The 19596-nt window shown below is 50.2% G+C and overlaps 2 protein-coding genes across 3 annotated transcripts; both read right to left on the minus strand.

Moving 5' to 3' along the window:
* Nucleotides 1–203: 203 nt before the first annotated feature.
* LOC121341210 (leucine-rich repeat and fibronectin type III domain-containing protein 1-like protein) lies at nucleotides 204–7789 on the minus strand. The gene is made up of 2 exons (XM_041414553.1): nucleotides 7651–7789; nucleotides 204–1626 (listed from the first exon to the last, which is right to left on the minus strand). The coding sequence occupies exon 2, from the start codon at nucleotides 1605–1607 to the stop codon at nucleotides 204–206; it is 1404 nt and encodes a 467-aa protein (XP_041270487.1). The 5' UTR covers nucleotides 1608–1626; nucleotides 7651–7789.
* A 2654-nt stretch (nucleotides 7790–10443) lies between these two features.
* Nucleotides 10444–19557, minus strand: C5AR1 (complement C5a receptor 1). Of its 2 annotated transcripts, none has more exons than XM_041414551.1 (2): nucleotides 19524–19557; nucleotides 10444–11627 (listed from the first exon to the last, which is right to left on the minus strand). In XM_041414551.1, exon 2 carries the CDS (start codon nucleotides 11608–11610, stop codon nucleotides 10528–10530), a length of 1083 nt encoding a protein of 360 aa, XP_041270485.1. In that variant the 5' UTR covers nucleotides 11611–11627; nucleotides 19524–19557; the 3' UTR covers nucleotides 10444–10527. The 2 variants fall into 2 exon arrangements, with proteins under 2 accessions (XP_041270485.1, XP_041270484.1); XM_041414550.1 differs by lacking the exon at nucleotides 19524–19557 and adding an exon at nucleotides 16723–16755.
* Between the last annotated feature and the right edge of the window lie 39 nt (nucleotides 19558–19596).

A 19596-nucleotide genomic window follows, 5' to 3' on the forward strand; every position in this document is an offset into this window, starting at 1 on the left:
TTTTCCCCATTTTCCCCCCATTTTTTCACATTTTCCATCCCCTTTTCCCCATTTTCCCCCCATTTTTTCACATTTTCCATCCCCTTTTCCCCATTTTCCCCCCATTTTTTCACATTTTCCATCCCCTTTTCCCCATTTTCCCCCCATTTTTTCACATTTTCCATCCCCTTTTCCCACCCCCACCCCATTTTTTGGGGCCAAAATCACCGATAAACCAGGATCTCATCCGCCGAGCTGTTGTACTGGATCTGGTACATCCTCAACCCTTCCAGCTCCTCCTGCGGCGGCCACCGCACCAAGGCCGACGTCGCCGTCACCTCGGCCACCACCACCCCCCCTCTGTCCCCTCTCTCCAGCCTGGAATCGTTGGAAAAGCTGGATTTGGCCGAAATCAGGATATCCGACGGCTCCGGCCGAGCCGTCCCCGCCTTCTTCCCCTCCTCCTCCTCGCACTCGGTGCCGTTACCCTCCGGCACCACCCGGAACTCCACCGGCGCCGTCGACTCGCCGGCGGCGTTGGAGGCGATGCAAGTGAAGGTTCCTTGATCCCCCAAGGCCGCCTCCAAAATATCCAAAGTCCCGTTCTCGTAAGAAACCGTCCTGGAGGTGTTGGCCACCAACTTTCCGTCCGGCGCGATCCACCGCACGTAAGGGTCGGGGTCTCCCACGGCTTTGCACTTCAAGGAGGCGCTTTGGCCCACGGCCGTCACCAGTTTGGGCGTCCGGTGGGTGATCATGGGCGGCTCGCAGACGAACTCTTCCTCGCGGATGCTCCAGAAGTATTTTCCCATCAGTTCCGGCGGCGAGGCGCAGGTCTCCAGGTCGTCCTCCCGCGTCAGGCGCCGCAGCCAAACCAACTCGCAGTTGCAGTGCAGCGGGTTGCCGCCGAAACTCAGCACCAAGGAGGTCAAGGGAGAGCCTTTGGATTTGGCGTAGACGGGGATGCGGGAGAACAGCGGGTCCGGCGGGATCTTCTTGAGCTTGTTGGAGGTCATGTCCAACCTGGCCAGCTTGTGGAGGTTGGAAAAAATCCCCTCGGGCACGAACTCGATGAGGTTGTGATCCAAACTCACCGTGTTGACGTTGGAGAGCTTGGCCACCGTGCCCCAGGGAACGTCCACCAAATTATTGTAGGACAAATCCAAGTCCTCGATGGTCTCCAGGAAATCATCCAGAGACTTGGGCGAGATGAAGCTGAGCTGGTTGTTGCTCAGGATCAGGTGCCGCAGGTTGACCAACCCCTTGAAATGATCCTCGCTGATGGACGTCAGGCGGTTGCTGTCCAGGTGGAGGGCGTGGAGGCCCCTGAGGTCGGAGAAGGCGTAAGGCATGATCTGGCTGATGGTGTTGCGGGACAGGGTCAGGTGGATGAGCTGGGTCATGTTGGCGAAGTCGCGCCTGCGCAGGACGGTGATGAAGTTGTCCATGAGGCGCAGCTCGGCCGTGCGCCGGTCGATGCCGGGCGGCACGAAGAGCAGCCCGGTCTTGGTGCACAGGATGGTGAAGGAGGGCGAGAGGTTCTGGCACGAGCAGCGCTTGGGGCAGGGCGGCGCGTTCGAGGCGGTCGTGGTGAAGAAGAGGAGGAGAGGGAGCAGGAGCTTTTCCATCGTCGGGAAAAACGGGAATCTGGGAGGGGGGAAAAGGGAGAAAATGGGGTGAATTTGGACAGTTTTGGGGTTAAAACTGAGATTCCGGGTAAGATTCCAGGGAGAAAATGGGGTGAATTTGGACAGTTTTGGGGTTAAAACTGAGATTCCAGGGAGAAAATGGGGTGAATTTGGACAGTTTTGGGGTTAAAACTGAGATTAGGGATAAGATTCCAGGGAGAAAATGGGGTGAATCGGGTCCGTTTTGGGGTTAAAACTGAGATTAGGGTCAAGATTCCAGGGAGAAAATGGGGTGAATTGGATCAGTTTTGGAGCTAAAATAGAGTTTAGGGGCAAGATTCCAGGGAGAAATTGGGGTGAAAAATTTGGACAGTTTTGGGGTTAAAACTACGATTCCAGGGAGAAAATGGGGTGAATTTGGTCAGTTTTGGGGTTAAAACTGAGATTCCAGGGAGAAAATGGGGTGAATTGGGTCAGTTTTGGGGTTAAAACTCAGTTTAGGGGTAAGATTCCAGGGAGAAAATGGGGTGAATTGGGTCAGTTTTGGGGTTAAAACTGAGTTTAGGGGCAAGGTTCCAGCCCAAAATGTTGAGGAAATTCAGTTGAAAGGGAAATTCCTAAACCTGAGAAGAGCCCGTTTTGGGGTTAAAACTGAGATTCCAGGGAGAAATTGGGGTGAATTTGGTCCTTTTTGGGGTTAAAACTGAGATTCCAGGCAGAAAATGGGGTGAATGTGGTGAGTTTTGGGGTTAAAACTGAGTTTAAGGGCAAGATTCACAGAGAGAAAATGGGGTGAACCGGGTGATTTTTGGGGTTAAAACTGAGTTTAGGGGCAAGGTTCCAGCCCAAAATGTTGAGGAAATTCAGTTGAAAGGGAAATTCCTAAACCTGAGAAGAGAAAATGGGAAAATTTGGTGAAAATATGGAGGAAATAGGGAGAGATTTGAGAGATTTGGGATTAAAACCGAGTTTAGGGTCAAGATTCCAGCCTGAGAGGTTGAGGGAAATTCCAAATCTAAGGAGGAAAAGTGGGATGGAATTGGAGAAAAATGGAAATAATCCATGGAAATGTGGTGGAATTTGGAAAAATAATGGAGGAATTTGGGAGAATTGGTTGAATTTTGGGGTTAAAACCGAGTTTAGGGGCAAGATTCCAGCCCAAAATGGTGAGGAAAATCAATGGAGAGGGAAATCCCAAAGCTGAGAAGGAAAAGTGGGAAAAATCCATGGAAATGTGATGGAATAATGGAAAAAATGGGATTAAATCCACGAAATTATGGAGGAATTTGGGAAAAATGGGGAGAAATCCATGAAAATCTGGAGGGATTTTAGATAAAACCGAGTTTAGGATCAAGTTTTAATTCCGAGATGTCAAAAAAATTCCCAGTAGTGAGGAAAATGCCAATTTAGAGAGGGAAAAAAGGGAGAAGTGTGGGTTAATTTGGGGAAAAATGGGAGAAATTCAGGGAAAAATGGGAGAAATACAGGAAAAAATGGGAGAAATACAGGAAAAAATGGGAGAAATACAGGAAAAATGGGAGAAATTCAGGAAAAATGGGAGAAATTCAGGGAAAAATGGGAGAAATTCAGGAAAAATGGGAGAAATTCAGGGAAAAATGGGAGAAATTCAGGAAAAAAGGGAGAAATTCAGGAAAAATGGGAGAAATTCAGGGAAAAAATGGATTAATTTGGGGAAAAATGGGAGAAATTCAGGAAAAATGGGAGAAATTCAGGAAAAAATGGGAGAAATTCAGGAAAAAATGGATTAATTTGGGGAAAAATGGGAGAAATTCAGGAAAAAATGGGAGAAATTCAGGGAAAAATGGATTAATTTGGGAAAAAATGGGAGAAATTCAGGAAAATGTGGATTAATTTTGGAAAAAATGGGTTTTATTATTCCAGGGTTTTTTTTTTTGGGATGATTTTCCCATGGATTGGGTGGGGGGAAAAAATTAGAATAAAATTTGAATATGTTTAAGTAAAATTTTAATGGATTTTATTATTCCAGGGGTTTTTTTTGGGATGATTTTCCCATGGATTGGGTGGGGGGAAAAAATTAGAATAAAATTTGAATATGTTTAAGTAAAATTTTAAATTCTAATTAAAAATAAGCATAAATGAAAATATTAAACTTTAATAAACTGAATAAAAAATTGAAATTAAAATAATTCAAAAGAATGGAATGGAAAGAATTCATTAAAATAATTAATGATTAAAAATTAAAGTCAATTCAGCATTGGAAGGAATTAAAGAGAAATGAAAAAAAATGTTAATAGAAAAAAGAATGAAATTAAAATAATAATGGGAATAAAGTAATGGAAATTAAAATAATTAAAACGATTCAAATTAAAATAAACAAAAGATTAAAAATATTAAAAAGTCAAGTAATAAAAATATTGAAACCAAAATATTAAAATAATTAAAATAAAATTATTAAAATTAAAATGATAAAAGTTTAAATCTTGCAAATTAAAATGAGACATGAATAATAAAAATAAAATAATTAATTTAAAATAAGAGACATTGAAAAGAGCCACAGAATAATGGATGTAAATAATAATTAAAAACTGAATTGCTAAGAAATTAATGAGAATAAATTCAGAATAATAATGGTCAAATTTAAATATAAAATAATATTGAAGTTATCTTTTTTAAATCAGAATTAATAACCAATTTAAAATAAAAAATAAATTTAAAATATTAATAATCCCCTACAAATTAAAATAAAGGATTAGAATAAATTTAAAAAATAATATTTGTAATGAAGAAAAATAAGCATCAATTCAAAATAAAAATCTATTAATAATAATGAATAAATAAATTGAATAATTCGTAATAATAAGGATTAAAATAAAAATATTTAAATTATTTCTGATTAAAAGAAATGTTTAATTATTATGCTGAATAACAGAAATTAAACCAGTAAGTAAAGAAATCCTATTAATGACTCCAATAATTTAAAAAATCCTATTAAGATAAATAAAGAATTAATTAATAAAAACTAATTAAATTTAATCCTATTAATCCTTAATTAATTAAAAAATCATCCCAAAATCTCCCTGAAATTTCCTTTTAGGGGGAAAAGTGGGAATTGGGATGGGCCAGGCCCGAAATTCCCAGATTTTGGAGGGAAAATTGGGATTTGGGGAAGGCCAAAGTGAAAATTCCCAAAATTCCTGAGGGAAAAGTGGGAAAGAGGAAAGTGCTGAGCACAGAATTCCAAGATTTTGGTGGGGAAAGTGGAATTTGGGGGGATAAAAGGCCCAAAATTCCAAGATTTTAGGGGGGAAAATGGAGGATTTGGGGTAGGCCGAGGTGAAAATTCCCAAAATTCCTGAGGGAAAAGAGGGAATTTGGATGTTCCAGGCCTAACATTCCAAGATTTCTGAGGGAAAAATTATGATTTCAGGGGTAAAAGGCCCAAAATCCCAAGATTTTGGGGGGAAAATTGGGATTTGGGGAAGGCTGAGGTGAAGATTCCAAGATTTCTGTGGGAAAAGTGGGAAAAAGCAAAGTGCCAGGCCCGAAATTCCAAGATTTCTGAGGGAAAATTGGGATTTGGGGTAGGCCGAGGTGAAAATCCCAAAATTTCTGAGGGAAAAGAGGGAATTTGGATGTTCCAGGCCTAACATTCCAAGATTTCTGAGGGAAAAATTATGATTTCAGGGGTTAAAGGCCCCAAATCCCAAGATTTTAGGGGGAAAATTGGGATTTGGGGAAGGCTGAGGTGGAAAATTCCCAAAATTCCTGAGGGAAAAGTGGGAAAGAGGGAAGTGCTGAGCACAGAATTCCAAGATTTTGGTGGGGAAAGTGGAATTTGGGGGGATAAAAGGCCCAAAATTCCAAGATTTTAGGGGGAAAATGGAGGATTTGGGGTAGGCCGAGGTGAAAATTCCCAAAATTCCTGAGGGAAAAGTGGGAAAGAGGGAAATGCCAGGCCCAAAATTCCAAGATTTTAGGGGGAAAAATGGGAATTGGGAAATGCCAGGCCCAAAATTCCTAAAATTCCTGAGGGAAAAGTGGGAATTTTGATGTTCCAGGCCCAAACTTCAAAGGTTTTGGAGGGAAAATTGGGATTTGGGTTGTTCCAGGCCCAAAATTCCAACATTTCTGAGGGAAAAAAATTCTCCAATCCTCCCCAAATTCCGAGAGATTCACCCCAAAACTCTGGGAATTTGGGATTTTCCTGGCCCCAACCAAGAAAATTCCTTTTTTTCCATCCCTAAATCCCAAAATCGGATTTTTTTCCCCCCATTTTTTCCAAGATGAACATTCCCAAATCCAGGTGTGGCCCAAAACTCAGGGAAAATAAAATTCCTTCAGAAGCAGAGAATCCGGGAGTTGAAAAATAATTTAAAAAACCCCCAAATTTGGATTTTTTCCACCTGGAAAATCACTCCCAGGTTTAGAAAACGTGGAATTCCGGATTGAATTATATAAGGAAAAGGGGGGTGAGGGGGAATCTCATCCAGGTGCCGGAAAATCCCGATTTTCCAGGAAAAAAAAAAGATGGAGCAACCCTGGAATGTTTCATTTTAAAGGTCAAAACACCTCCAAAATCCCATTTTTCCTTAAAAAACCAGGATTTTCCTTAGGAAAAAAGCAAAATTTCCAGGCTCCAACCACCAAATTCCCCCTCGGGGCTGCAGAACTCCCGGGAAAAATGAAAATATTGGAATTCCGGGCCGGTTTAGAGTGAAAAATCTGATTTTTTTTTAATAGGGAAAATCCACATTTTTATCCCGATTTTCTTCGGGAATAAATTCCCGGTGGGAATGCTCAATGACAGCGCCGTGCCTTATCCTTTAGGGGTGGGGATTTGGGGAAAAAAAATGGGATTTTGGGGGGGATTCTTGTCCTTTAGGGGTGGGGATTTGGGGGGGAAAAAAATGGGATTTTTGGGGGGATTTGAGGGGTTTTTTGGATTTTAGGGGTGAGAATTCCAAGCGCGGCGCCGCCGCAACGCGGGAAGGACGCGCCCTGCTCGGGAAAAAAAAAAAAAATCGGGAATTGCAGGTGCCGGGAGAGGAAAAAAACCGGGAAAAACCGCGGGAAAATAGAAATATAAACCCCTGAAATTACGGGTTTTAACACGGATTTGAGGGAAAAATTGGGGAAAAAAAAAAAAAAATTGGGGAAAATCCCAAAGGTTGGGGGAGGGGAGGAAAAAGCGCCCGGGAACACCTGGAAAAGGCACACCTGGAGCAGCCCCACCTGGATGACACGGCGGATTTATGGCAGGCTGCAAAAGGGCTCGGAACCACCTTGAAAAAACCCCCCAAAAATCCCCAAAATTCCCTAAAAACCTCCAAAACCCCCGAGGTTTGGAGGCGCCCTCGGTTTTTCCAGGGAAGGGTTAAAAAAGCTGGAAAATTTGGGAGGGGTCGCCGAAAAAAAAAAAAAATCGGGAATTGCAGGTGCCGGGAGAGGAAAAAAACCGGGAAAAACCGCGGGAAAATAGAAATATAAACCCCTGAAATTACGGGTTTTAACACGGATTTGAGGGAAAAATTGGGGGGAAAAAAAAAAAAAAATTTGGGGAAAATCCCAAGGGTTGGGGGAGGGGAGGAAAAAGCGCCCGGGAACACCTGGAAAAGGCACACCTGGAGCAGCCCCACCTGGATGACACGGCGGATTTATGGCAGGCTGCAAAAGGGCTCGGAACCACCTTGGAAAAACCCCCAAAAATCCCCAAAATTCCCTAAAAACCTCCAAAACCCCCGAGGTTTGGAGGCGCCCTCGGTTTTTCCAGGGAAGGGTTAAAAAAGCTGGAAAATTTGGGAGGGGTCGCCGCTGGAAAAGCGGGGGGGGGGATGAATAAATCCTGATTTTATCTTGATTTTTATCCCGATTTTATCCCGATTTTATCCCCATTTCCCCCTCATTTCATCCCATTTTTCCCCCGTTTTATCCCGATTTTTCGCTGGTTTATCCCGTTCCACCCCGATTTTAACCCGATTCATCCCGCTTTTTCTCACGTTCCGCCCCGTTTTTCCCCGTTTTTCCCGGTTTTTTCCCCATTTATTTTTTTTTTTTCACTCACCTTTTCCCGCCGTGCCTTCAGGGGGGCGGCGACCCCCGCGCCCCCCCCGGGGGTCCCGAGCCTTCCATGGCCGGGAGCGATCCCGGGAGGAGGAGCGGGGAGAAAAAAAAAAGCAGGAAAAAAAGCAGGAAAAGGGAAAAAAAAAAAAAAAACCAAAAAAACCCCCACTCTTTTCTTTTGTTCCTGTAGCATGAAAAAGCTGGAGCATTTGTAGGCTTCAGCACATTCCCCGCCCCTCCCCCCCTGCGGCCGCGGGGAGGGGCGGGAGAAGGGGGAGGGGCGGGGGGAGGGGCCCCTGCTGGGAATTTTGGGAATTTTCGGGGGTTTTTTTTTGGGAATTTCGGGGGCTTGGATGTTCGGTCCTGTGGATTTGCGGGGTTTGTCCCAATCCCTGCGTTCCTGAACCCAAAAAATTCCCGGGATTTCGTCGCCGTCCCAAAATCCCAGCCCTGCTGGAATTCCCCGAATTCCTGAATTCCATCCCATTCCCTGGATCTCGGAATCCCCGAATTCCTGACTCCCTAAATTTCTGCATTTCTGAATCCCCAAATTCCTGAATTCCCAAATCCCTGCATCCCTGAACTCCCCGATTCCATCCCATTCCTTGGATCCTTGAATTCCTAAATCTCTGCATCCCTGAATCCCCAAATTCCTAAATTCCTGAGTCCCTGAATTTCTGCATTCCTGAATTCCCAAATCCCTGAATCCCCGAATTCCTAAATTCCTGCGTCCCTGAATTTCTGCATTCCTGAATTCCCAAATCCCTGAATCCCTAAATCCCCGGATTTCATCGCCGTCCCTAAATCCCAGCCCTCCTGGAATTCCTGAATTCCCAAATTCCTGAATTCCATGCCCTAAATCCCAGCCCCTAAATCCCTGAATTTCTGACTTCCCAAATCCCTGAATCCCCAAATCCCTGAATCCCCGAATCCCCGGATTCCCTGAATCCTTGAATTCCCGAATCCAACAGCCATCATGATGATGATGATGATGGTGATGACAATGATGACGATGATGATGATGATGATGACAATGATGACAATGATGATGAAGATGACCACCATGACAATGACGATGACCATGACAATGATGACGATGAAGAGGACAATGACAATGACGAAGATGATGACCATCACGACAATGATGATGACAATGATGACAATGATGATGAAGATGACCACCATGACAATGACGATGACCACGACGATGATGACGATGAAGACGACGATGACAATGATGAAGATGATGACCATCACGACAATGATGAAGACGACCATGACCATGATGACAATGACAATGATACGATGACAATGACAATGATGATGAAGATGACCATGACAATGATGATGACGATCGCAATGATGATGACAATGATGAAGACGACCATGACCATGATGACAATGACAATGACGATGAAGATGACCATGACAACGATGATGATGATGACCATGACCATGACAATGACCATGATGATGACGACGATTCAATGACAATGACAATGATCCGATGACAATGACAATGACGATGAAGATGACCATGACAACGATGATGATGATGACCATGACCATGACAATGACCATGATGATGACGACGATTCAATGACAATGACAATGACGATGAAGATGACCATGACAACGATGATGATGATGACCATCAGGACGATGATGACGATGACAATGATGACAATGACCATGACCATCACCATGACGATAATGATGATGATATGATGACAATGACAATGATGATGATGACCACAACAATTACCATGATGATGATGATGATGACCCCCACGACGATGATGATGACCATGACAATGATGACAATGACCATGACGATAATGACGATGATCATGACCATGATCATGGTGACAAAGATGACGATGACAATGATGATGATGACCGTGACAACAACCACGACAATGACAGTGATGGTGATAACAATGATCATGATCATGACCATCACCATGATGATGACCATGACAATGACCATGATGATTTGACAATGATGATAACGATGATGATGATGACCATGACCATGACAAGGACCATGACAATGACCATGATCATGCCAATGATGATGACCATGACAATGATCATGACCATGACCGTGATGATTTTGACAATGATGATAACAACGATGATGACCATGACAACGACCATGACAATGATCATGATGACCATGACCATGACAATGATGATGATGACGACTACGACCATGACAATGACCATGACGATGACCACGACAATGATGATAACGATGATGATGATGACCATGACCATGATGATGACCATGACCATGACAATGACCATGACAATGACAACGACCATGCCAATGATGATGACCATCCATGACCATGACCACGACAATGACAACGATGATGACCATCCATGACCATGACCATGACAATGACAATGATGATGACCATGACAATGACCACGACCATGATGACCATGACCATGACAATGATGATGATGACCATGACAATGACCATGACAATGACCATGAAAATGACAATGATGATGACCATTACAATGACCATGACCGTGATGGTGATGATGATGACCATGACCATGACAATGACCATGACAATGATGACCATGACAATGACCATGACAATGACAATGACGATGACCAGGACAATGACCACGACCATGACGATGATGATGATGACCATGACCATGACAATGACCATGATGATGACCATTACAATGACCATGACAATGATGATGATGACCATGACCACGACAATGACCATGACAATGACCATGATGATGACCATTACAATGACCATGACCATGATGATGATGACCATGACCATGACAATGACAATGACAATGACCACGACCCTGATGATGATGATGACCACCACCCCCGCCCTCACACCACCGTGCCCTCGCTGCCCTCCTCGGCGGTGACCGCGCTGCGAGCCCGGCTGTCCCCGGCCACGCTGGTGGGGTCATCGCTGAGCACCCCCTTGAGCAGCGCCCTCCACGAGCGCCTCACCTTGCCCAGGCCCCGCCCCATCACCAGGTAGATGATGGGATTGACGCAACCGTTGACGTAGGCCAACCCGGCCACCGCGGGGTCGGCGGCCTGGGCGCCGCGGAACGCCGCCGTGCCCGGCGTGCCGGCCGCCAGCACCAGCCCCACCACGTGGTAGGGCAACCAACAGACGAAGAAGCTGACGATGACCACCAGCACCGTCCTGGTGGCCCTCTGCGACCTCCCCAGGCCGCGCGCCCGGACGCGGCTCAAGAGGCGGCCGTAGCACCCGGAGATGACCACGAAGGGCCCCAGGAAGCCGCAGAGGAAGCGGACGACGGCGACGCTCACCTCGGTGCCGCGCCGGTGCGACCGCACGGCGCCGTAGGCCAGCACGCAGGTGGCCTTGTCCGAGAAGGGGTCGACTCGGACGGCGCGGAAGACGAAGGAGGGCACGGTCAGCAGCGCGGCCGCCGCCCAGGCGCCGGCGCAGGCCGCGGCGGCCAAGGCGGGCGTGCGGCGGTTGTGGCACCACACGGGCCGGGTGACCAGCGCGCAGCGGTCGGCGCTGATGGCCGTCAGCAGCAGGACGCTGGAGAACATGGCCAGCACGGTCAGCGAGGGCAGCACCTTGCAGGCCGCGGCGCCCAGGGGCCAGTGGTGGTCAGTGGTCAGCGGCAAGGCCAGGAAGGGCAGCGCCAGGCAGCTGAGGAGGTCGGCCAAGGCCAGGTGGGAGAACCAGACGCCGTTGACCGTGCGGCGGAGCTCGGCCGCCGTCACCCAGAGCACGGCGCCGTTGCCCAGCACGCCCAGCAGGAAGATGGCGGCGTAGAGGGCCAGCACCAGGCGGTGGCCCACCGGCACCTCGGCCGAGTCCAGGTCCTCGTAGAGGTCGCTCCAGGTGTCGTTCCAGGTGTCGCTCCAGGTGTCGTTCCAGGCGGCGTCCCAAGGGTACGGCAGGGTGGGCAGCGCGGCCATGGTGGGGGTGGGGACACCTGGGGAGGGGTGGGGGGGTGAGGAAAGGTGGTCGGGGTCCCCAAGGTGGGTTCTTCACCTGCCCAGGTGGTCCTGAGGACCCCAAGGTGGGTTCTTCACCTGCCCAGGTGGTCCTGAGCACCCCAAGGTGGGTTCTTCACCTGGCCAGGTGGTCCTGAGCACCCCAAGGTGGTTCTTCACCCAGCCAGGTGGTCCTGAGCACCCCAAGGTGGTTCTTCACCTGGTCAGGTGGTCCTGAAGACCCCAAAGTGGTTCTTCACCTGGCCAGGTGGTCCTGAGGACCCCAAGGTGGGTTCTTCACCTGTTTATGTGGTCAAGGACCCATGCAAAGGTGGGTTCTTCACCTGCCCAGGTGGTCCTGAGGACCCCAAGGTGGGTTCTTCACCTGCCCAGGTGGTTCTGAGGACACCAAGGTGGTTCTTCACCCGGCCAGGTGGTCAAGGACCTCCTAAAAGCCCCCCAACCCCACCTCACCAGGTGACCAAGGTGTTTTGGGGGACCTCCAGCCCCATTTTTGGGGTCCCCAATCCCATTTTTGGGTTCCCAGCTCCAATTTTGGGGTCCCCAGCCCCCTTTTTGGGGTCCCCAATCCCATTTTTGGGTTCCCAGCTCCAATTTTGGGGTCCCCAGCCCCCTTTTTGGGGTCCCCAATCCCATTTTTGGGTTCCCAGCTCCAATTTTGGGGTCCCCAGCCCCCTTTTTGGGGTCCCCAATCCCATTTTTGGGTTCCCAGCTCCAATTTTGGGGTCCCCAGCCCCCTTTTTGGGGTCCCCAATCCCATTTTTGGGTTCCCAGCTCCAATTTTGGGGTCCCCAGCCCCCTTTTTGGGGTCCCCAATCCCATTTTTGGGTTCCCAGCTCCAATTTTGGGGTCCCCAGCCCCCTTTTTGGGGTCCCCAATCCCATTTTTGGGTTCCCAGCTCCAATTTTGGGGTCCCCAGCCCCCTTTTTGGGGTCCCCAATCCCATTTTTGGGTTCCCAGCTCCAATTTTGGGGTCCCCAGCCCCCTTTTTGGGGTCCCCAATCCCATTTTTGGGTTCCCAGCTCCAATTTTGGGGTCCCCAGCCCCCTTTTTGGGGTCCCCAATCCCATTTTTGGGTTCCCAGCTCCAATTTTGGGGTCCCCAGCCCCCTTTTTGGGGTCCCCAATCCCATTTTTGGGTTCCCAGCTCCAATTTTGGGGTCCCCAGCCCCCTTTTTGGGGTCTTCTTCACCCAGCCAGGTGGTCCTGAGCACCCCAAGGTGGTTCTTCACCTGGTCAGGTGGTCCTGAAGACCCCAAAGTGGTTCTTCACCTGGCCAGGTGGTCCTGAGGACCCCAAGGTGGGTTCTTCACCTGTTTATGTGGTCAAGGACCCATGCAAAGGTGGGTTCTTCACCTGCCCAGGTGGTTCTGAGGACACCAAGGTGGTTCTTCACCCGGCCAGGTGGTCAAGGACCTCCTAAAAGCCCCCCAACCCCACCTCACCAGGTGACCAAGGTGTTTTGGGGGACCTCCAGCCCCATTTTTGGGGTCCCCAATCCATTATTGGGGTCCCCAGCCCCATTTTTGGGGTCCCCAGCTCCATTTTTGGGGTCTCCGTTCCATTTTCAGGGTTCCCAGCCCCGTTTTTGGGGGTCCCCTATCCCATTTTTGGGTTCCCAACTCAAATTTTGGGGTTTCTATCTCCATTTAAGGGTTTCCAGCCCCATTTTTGGGGTCCCCAATCCCATTTTTGGGTTCCCAGCTCCAATTTTGGGGTCCCCAGCCCCCTTTTTGGGGTCCCCAATCCCATTTTTGGGTTCCCAGCTCCAATTTTGGGGTCCCCAGCCCCCTTTTTGGGGTCCCCAATCCCATTTTTGGGTTCCCAGCTCCAATTTTGGGGTCCCCAGCCCCATTTCTGGGGTTCCCAGCCCCATTTTTGGGGTTCCCAGCTCCAATTTTGGGGTCTCCAACCCCATTTTTGGGGTCCCCACCCTCCTGCGTCCCCCTCCCCACCCCCGGATGTGGAATTGCCTCATCCTCCCCTCCCCCGCCCCTTCCCATGGCGCAAGAATTTGGGAGAGGAACTGGGGAGGGGGAGGGGCAGCTCCACCCTTCCTCCCTCCCAGGGGGGTGGGGACCCCAAAAATGGGTTTGGAGACCCCAAAAATGAGGTTGGGAACCCAAAAATGGGGTTGGAGACCCCAAAAATGAGGTTGGGAACCCAAAAATGGGGTGAGGAACCCAAAAATGGGGTTGGAGACCCCAAAAATGAGGTTGGGAACCCAAAAATGGGGTGAGGAACCCAAAAATGGGGTTGGAGACCCCAAAAATGAGGTTGGGAACCCAAAAATGGGGTTGGAGACCCCAAAAATGAGGTTGGGAACCCAAAAATGGGGTTGGAGACCCCAAAAATGGGGTGAGGACCCCAAAATGGGGTGGGGAACCCAAAAATGGGGTGAGGAACCCAAAAATGGGTTTGGAGACCCCAAAAATGGGGTGAGGAACCCAAAAAACGGGTGAGGAACCCAAAAATGGGGTGAGGACCCCAAAAATCGGGAACCCCCCAAAAATTTGGGGGGGGGGGTTTGGGACACCCGCACCCCAAAATTTGGGGCATTTTTTGGGGAAAAACCCCAAACTTTGGGGGGTTTTTGGCTGAAAAAAGCTCCGAATTCAGGGTTTTTTTTTGAGGAACCGCCCGAAAATTTGAGGTTTTTGGGGAGAATGAACTCGAGGCGAACCCCCAAAATTTTGGGGGGTCTGGGGATACTCTTACCCCAAAATTTTGGGCTTTTTGGGGGGCAAAACCTCAAAATTTGGGGTTTTTTTGGCGGAAAAAAGCTCCGAATTCAGGGGTTTTTTTTTGAGGAACTGCCCCAAAATTTGGGGTTTTTGGGGTGAATGAACTCGAGGTGAACCCCCAAAATTTTGGGGGGACTGGGGACATTCTTACCCCAAAATTTTGGGGGGACTGGGGATACTCTTACCCCAAAATCTTGGGCTTTTTTTGGGGGGGGGAACCTCAAAATTTGGGGGTTTTTTTTGATGAAAAAAGCTCCAAATTCGTTTTTTTTTGGACGAACCGCCCCAAAATTTGGGGTTTTTTGGATGAACCGCCCCAAAATTTGGGTTCTTTGGGGTGCAAAAGCTCGGAGACACCCCAAAATTAATGGGGACATCCCAAAATCAAGGACGAAGCCGGAGGAATTTTGGAACTTTTATTTGACAGAGACAAAATTGAGGAGGGGGGAACCCCAAAATCCCCTCGGGGGCAAATTTGGGGACCCCCCCCAGGTGAGATTTGGGGTTTTTTGGAGCCCCCCCAGGCAGATTTTGGGTTTTTTTGGGGCCCCCCAGGGGAGATTTGGGCTTTTTTGGGGTCCCCCAGTCCCAGTCACACCTGGGGGAAATTTTGGGGTCCCCCAGGGGGGGTTTGGGGGATTTTTGGGGCCCCCCCAGGTGAGATTTGGGTTTTTGGGCCCCCCCCCTGCGGATTTTGGGGTTTTTTGGGGCCCCCTCAGGTGACATTTGGGTTTTTTGGGGCTACCAACCCCATTTTTGGGGTCCCCACCCTCCTGCGTCCCCCTCCCCACCCCCGGATGTGGAATTGCCTCATCCTCCCCTCCCCCGCCCCTTCCCATGGCGCAAGAATTTGGGAGAGGAACTGGGGAGGGGGAGGGGCGGCTCCACCCTTCCTCCCTCCCAGGGGGGTGGGGACCCCAAAAATGGGTTTGGAGACCCCAAAAATGAGGTTGGGAACCCAAAAATGGGGTTGGAGACCCCAAAAATGGGGTGAGGAACCCAAAAATGGGGTGAGGAACCCAAAAAACGGGTGAGGAACCCAAAAATGGGTTTGGAGACCCCAAAAATGGGGTGAGGAACACAAAAATGGGGTGAGGACCCCAAAAATGGGGTGAGGAACCCAAAAATGGGTTTGGAGACCCCAAAAATGGGGTGAGGAACCCAAAATGGGGTGGGGAACCCAAAAATGGGGTTGGAGACCCCAAAAATGGGGTGAGGAACCCAAAAATGGGGTTGGAGACCCCAAAAATGAGGTTGGGAACCCAAAAATGGGGTGAGGAACCCAAAAAATGGGTGAGGAACCCAAAAATGGGTTTGGAGACCCCAAAAATGGGGTGAGGAACACAAAAATGGGGTGGGGACCCCAAAAATGGGGTGAGGACCCCAAAAATGGGGTTGGAGACCCCAAAAATGGGGTGAGGAACCCAAAAAATGGGGCTGGGACCCCAAGAATGGGTTGGGGACCCCAAAATGAGGCTGAGAACCCCAAAAATTGAGATGGAGAATGCAAAAAATGGGTTTGGAGACCCCAAAAATGGGGTGAGGACCCCAAAAAATGGGGTGGAGACCCCAAAAATGGGGTGGGACAACCAAAATGGGGTGGAGACCCCAAAAATGGGGTGGGACAACCAAAATGGGGTGGAGACCCCAAAAATTTGGGTTGAGACTCTCAAAAATGGGGTTGGTGACCTCCAAAAATGGGACTTAGACCCCTCAAAATCGGGTGGAGACCCCCAAAAATGGGGTGAGAAACCCAAAACTGGGACTGAGACCCCAAAAATGGGGTGGAGAACCCCAAAAATGGAACTGGAGATGCCCCAAAATTCAGTTTGGAGACCCCAAAAAAATGGGGTGGAGACCCCAAAAATGAGGCTGGACCCCCCCCCAAACTGGTCTGAAGTGGGAGGGGTCCCCTCAAAACCCCCCAAAAACCCCCCAAAAATGGGAATAAAGAACCCAAAAATGGGAATAAAGAGCCCAAAACCGAGGGGGAAACCCCAAAATTCGGGCTGGGACCACCCCAAAAATGAGGCTGAACCCCCCAGAATCGGTCTGGAGACCCCCCCAAACTGGTCTGAAGTGGGAGGGGTCCCCTCAAACCCCCCCGGGAGAACAAAACCCCCCAAAAAATCCCCCCAAAACCGCAAATAAAGAACCCAAAAATGGGAATAAAGAGCTCAAAAAAGCCCAAAATCGAGGCGAAACCCCCAAAATTCGGGCTGGGACCACCCCAAAAATGAGGCGGGGACCCCCCAAAATTGGTTTGGAGGGGGTGGGGTCCCCTTAACCCCCCCGGGACCCCCCAAAATCCGCCCCCGCCCCCCCCTCACCTGGAGCGGCCGCCGCGGTTTCAGCGGAACCCGCGGGAAGGGGAAATGAACCCGGGGGGGGCAGGAAATCCCAAAAAGGGGGGGCTGGGAGGGGCCGGGGGGGCNCAAACTGGTCTGAAGTGGGAGGGGTCCCATCAAACCCCCCCGGGAGAACAAAACCCCCCAAAAAATCCCCCCAAAAACCGCAAATAAAGAACCCAAAAATGGGAATAAAGAGCTCAAAAAAGCCCAAAACCGAGGCGAAACCCCCAAAATTCGGGATGGGACCACCCCAAAAATGAGGCGAGGACCCCCCAAAATTGGTTTGGAGGGGGTGGGGTCCCCTTAACCCCCCCGGGACCCCCCAAAATCCGCCCCCGCCCCCCCCTCACCTGGAGCGGCCGCCGCGGTTTCAGCGGAACCCGCGGGAAGGGGAAATGAACCCGGGGGGGGCAGGAAATCCTCCAGGCAGAGACAGCCCTGAAAGCTCCTCCGGAGACCCCAAAAAAAACCCCAAAATCCCCCCCAGAGCCAAGCAGTGGCGCCCAAGTGAGCTCAGGTGAACCCAGGTGTGCTCAGGTGAGTCAGTGCAGCAGTGACAGCCCCGAAAGATCTCCCAGAGACCCCAAAAAAACTCAAAAAGGCCCCCCCAGAGCCAAGCAGCGGCGCCCAAGTGAGCTCAGGTGAGCTCAGGTGTGCCCAGATGTGCTCAGGTGTGCCCAGGTGTGCCCAGGTGTGCCCAAGTGAGCCCAGGTGTGCCCAGGTGAGTCAGTTCAGCAGCTCCAGGCAGCGAAAGCCCCAAAAGATCCCCCAGAGACCCCAAAAAAACCCCAAAAAGGCCCCCCCAGAGCCAAGCAACAGCGCCCAGGTGAGCTCAGGTGTGCCCAGGTGAGCTCAGGTGAGTCAGTGCAGCAGCTACAGCCCTGAAACTCCCTCAGAGACCCCAAAAAGACCCCAGGAGTCCCCCCAAAAATCTGCCCCAGAGCCAAGCAGCGGCGCCCAGGTGTGCCCAGGTGTGCTCAGGTGAGTCAGTGCAGCAGCGACAGCCCTGAAACTCCCTCAGAGACCCCAAAAAGACCCCAGGAGTCCCCCCAAAAATCTGCCCCAGAGCCAAGCAGCGGCGCCCAGGTGTGCCCAGGTGTGCCCAGGTGAGCTCAGGTGTGCCCAGGTGTGCCCAGGTGTGCACAGGTGAGTCAGTGCAGCAGCTCCAGGCAGAGACAGCCCTGAAAGCTCCTCCGGAGACCCCAAAAAAAACCCCAAAATCCCCCCCAGAGCCAAGCAGTGGCGCCCAAGTGAGCTCAGGTGAACCCAGGTGTGCTCAGGTGAGTCAGTGCAGCAGTGACAGCCCCGAAAGATCTCCCAGAGACCCCAAAAAAACTCAAAAAGGCCCCCCCAGAGCCAAGCAGCGGCGCCCAAGTGAGCTCAGGTGAGCTCAGGTGTGCCCAGATGTGCTCAGGTGTGCCCAGGTGTGCCCAGGTGTGCCCAAGTGAGCCCAGGTGTGCCCAGGTGAGTCAGTTCAGCAGCTCCAGGCAGCGAAAGCCCCAAAAGATCCCCCAGAGACCCCAAAAAAACCCCAAAAAGGCCCCCCCAGAGCCAAGCAGCAGCGCCCAGGTGAGCTCAGGTGTGCCCAGGTGTGCCAGGTGAGCCCAGGTGAGTCAGTGCAGCAGCGACAGCCCTGAAAGTCCCTCAGAGACCCCAAAAAGACCCCGAGAGTCCCCCAAAAATCTGCCCCAGAGCCAAGGAGCAGCGCCCAGGTGTGCCCAGGTGAGCTCAGGTGAGTCAGTGCAGCAGCGACAGCCCCGAAAGATCCCCAAGGATCCCCAAAAAAACCCAAAAAGGCCCCCCCAGAGCCAAGCAGCCGTGTCCAGGTGTGCTCAGGTGTGCCCAGGTGAGCTAAGAAGAACCCAGGAGTCCCCCCAAAAATCCCCCCCAGAGCCAAGCAGCAGTGCCCAGGTGTGCCCAGGTGAGCCCAGGTGTGCCCAGGTGTGCCCAGGTGTGCCAGGTGAGCCAGGTGAGCCCAGGTGAGCTCAGGTGAGTCAGTGCAGCAGCGACAGCCCCAAAAGACCCCCCAGAGACCCCAAAAAAACCCCAAAAAGGCCCCCCCACAGCCAAGCAGCAGCACCCAGGTGTGCCCAGGTGTGCCCAGATCAGGAATTTGGGGGCTCCCAAGGGGAATTTTGGGGTTTTTGGGGGGTCCCAAGGGTGTTTTTGGGGTGAATTTGGGGATTTTTGGGGTCCCAGGAGGATTTATTGGGGTCCCAGAGGAGATTTTGGGGTCCCAGGGCATTTTTAGGGGTTTTTTGGGCTCCTGGGGCTGGTTTTGAGTTGATTTGTGGGTTTTTTGAAGTGTTTTTGGGGTGGTTTTGGGGTTTTTGGGGGTCCCGGGGGTGATTTTGGGGATTTTTTTGGGGTGAATTTGGGGATGTTCAGAGGGATTTTGGGGTCCCAGAGCTGTTTCTAGGGGGATTTTTTGGGGTTTTTGAAGCGGTTTTTGGGGTTTTTTGAGTGAATTTTGGTGGTTTTGGGGTGAATTTGGGGATTTTTGGGGTGAATTTTGGTGGTTTTGGGGTGAATTTGGGGATTTTTAGGGTGAATTGCGGTGGTTTTGGGTGAATTCTGCTGGTTTTTGGGGTGAATTTTGGTGGTTTTGGGGTGAATTTCACTGTTTTTTGGTAAATTTTGCTGGGTTTTGGGGTGAATTTGGGGATTTTTTGGGGTGACTTTTGTTGGTTTCGGGGGATTTGGGCATTTTTTTGGTTTTTGGGTGAATTTTGGGGCGTTTGGGGTCAGCGTGGGGGAGGGGAGCTCTTACGGAAACGAACCCTCTGGAAATCCGAGATCTCCACCCCCGGCCCTGCTGGGAACGGCACCAGTAAGGACCAGTATAAACCAGTA

The sequence above is a fragment of the Onychostruthus taczanowskii genome, unplaced genomic scaffold (genome assembly GCF_017590055.1).
Source record: "Onychostruthus taczanowskii isolate IOZ18803 unplaced genomic scaffold, ASM1759005v1 scaffold455, whole genome shotgun sequence".
Lineage (NCBI taxonomy): Eukaryota > Metazoa > Chordata > Aves > Passeriformes > Passeridae > Onychostruthus > Onychostruthus taczanowskii.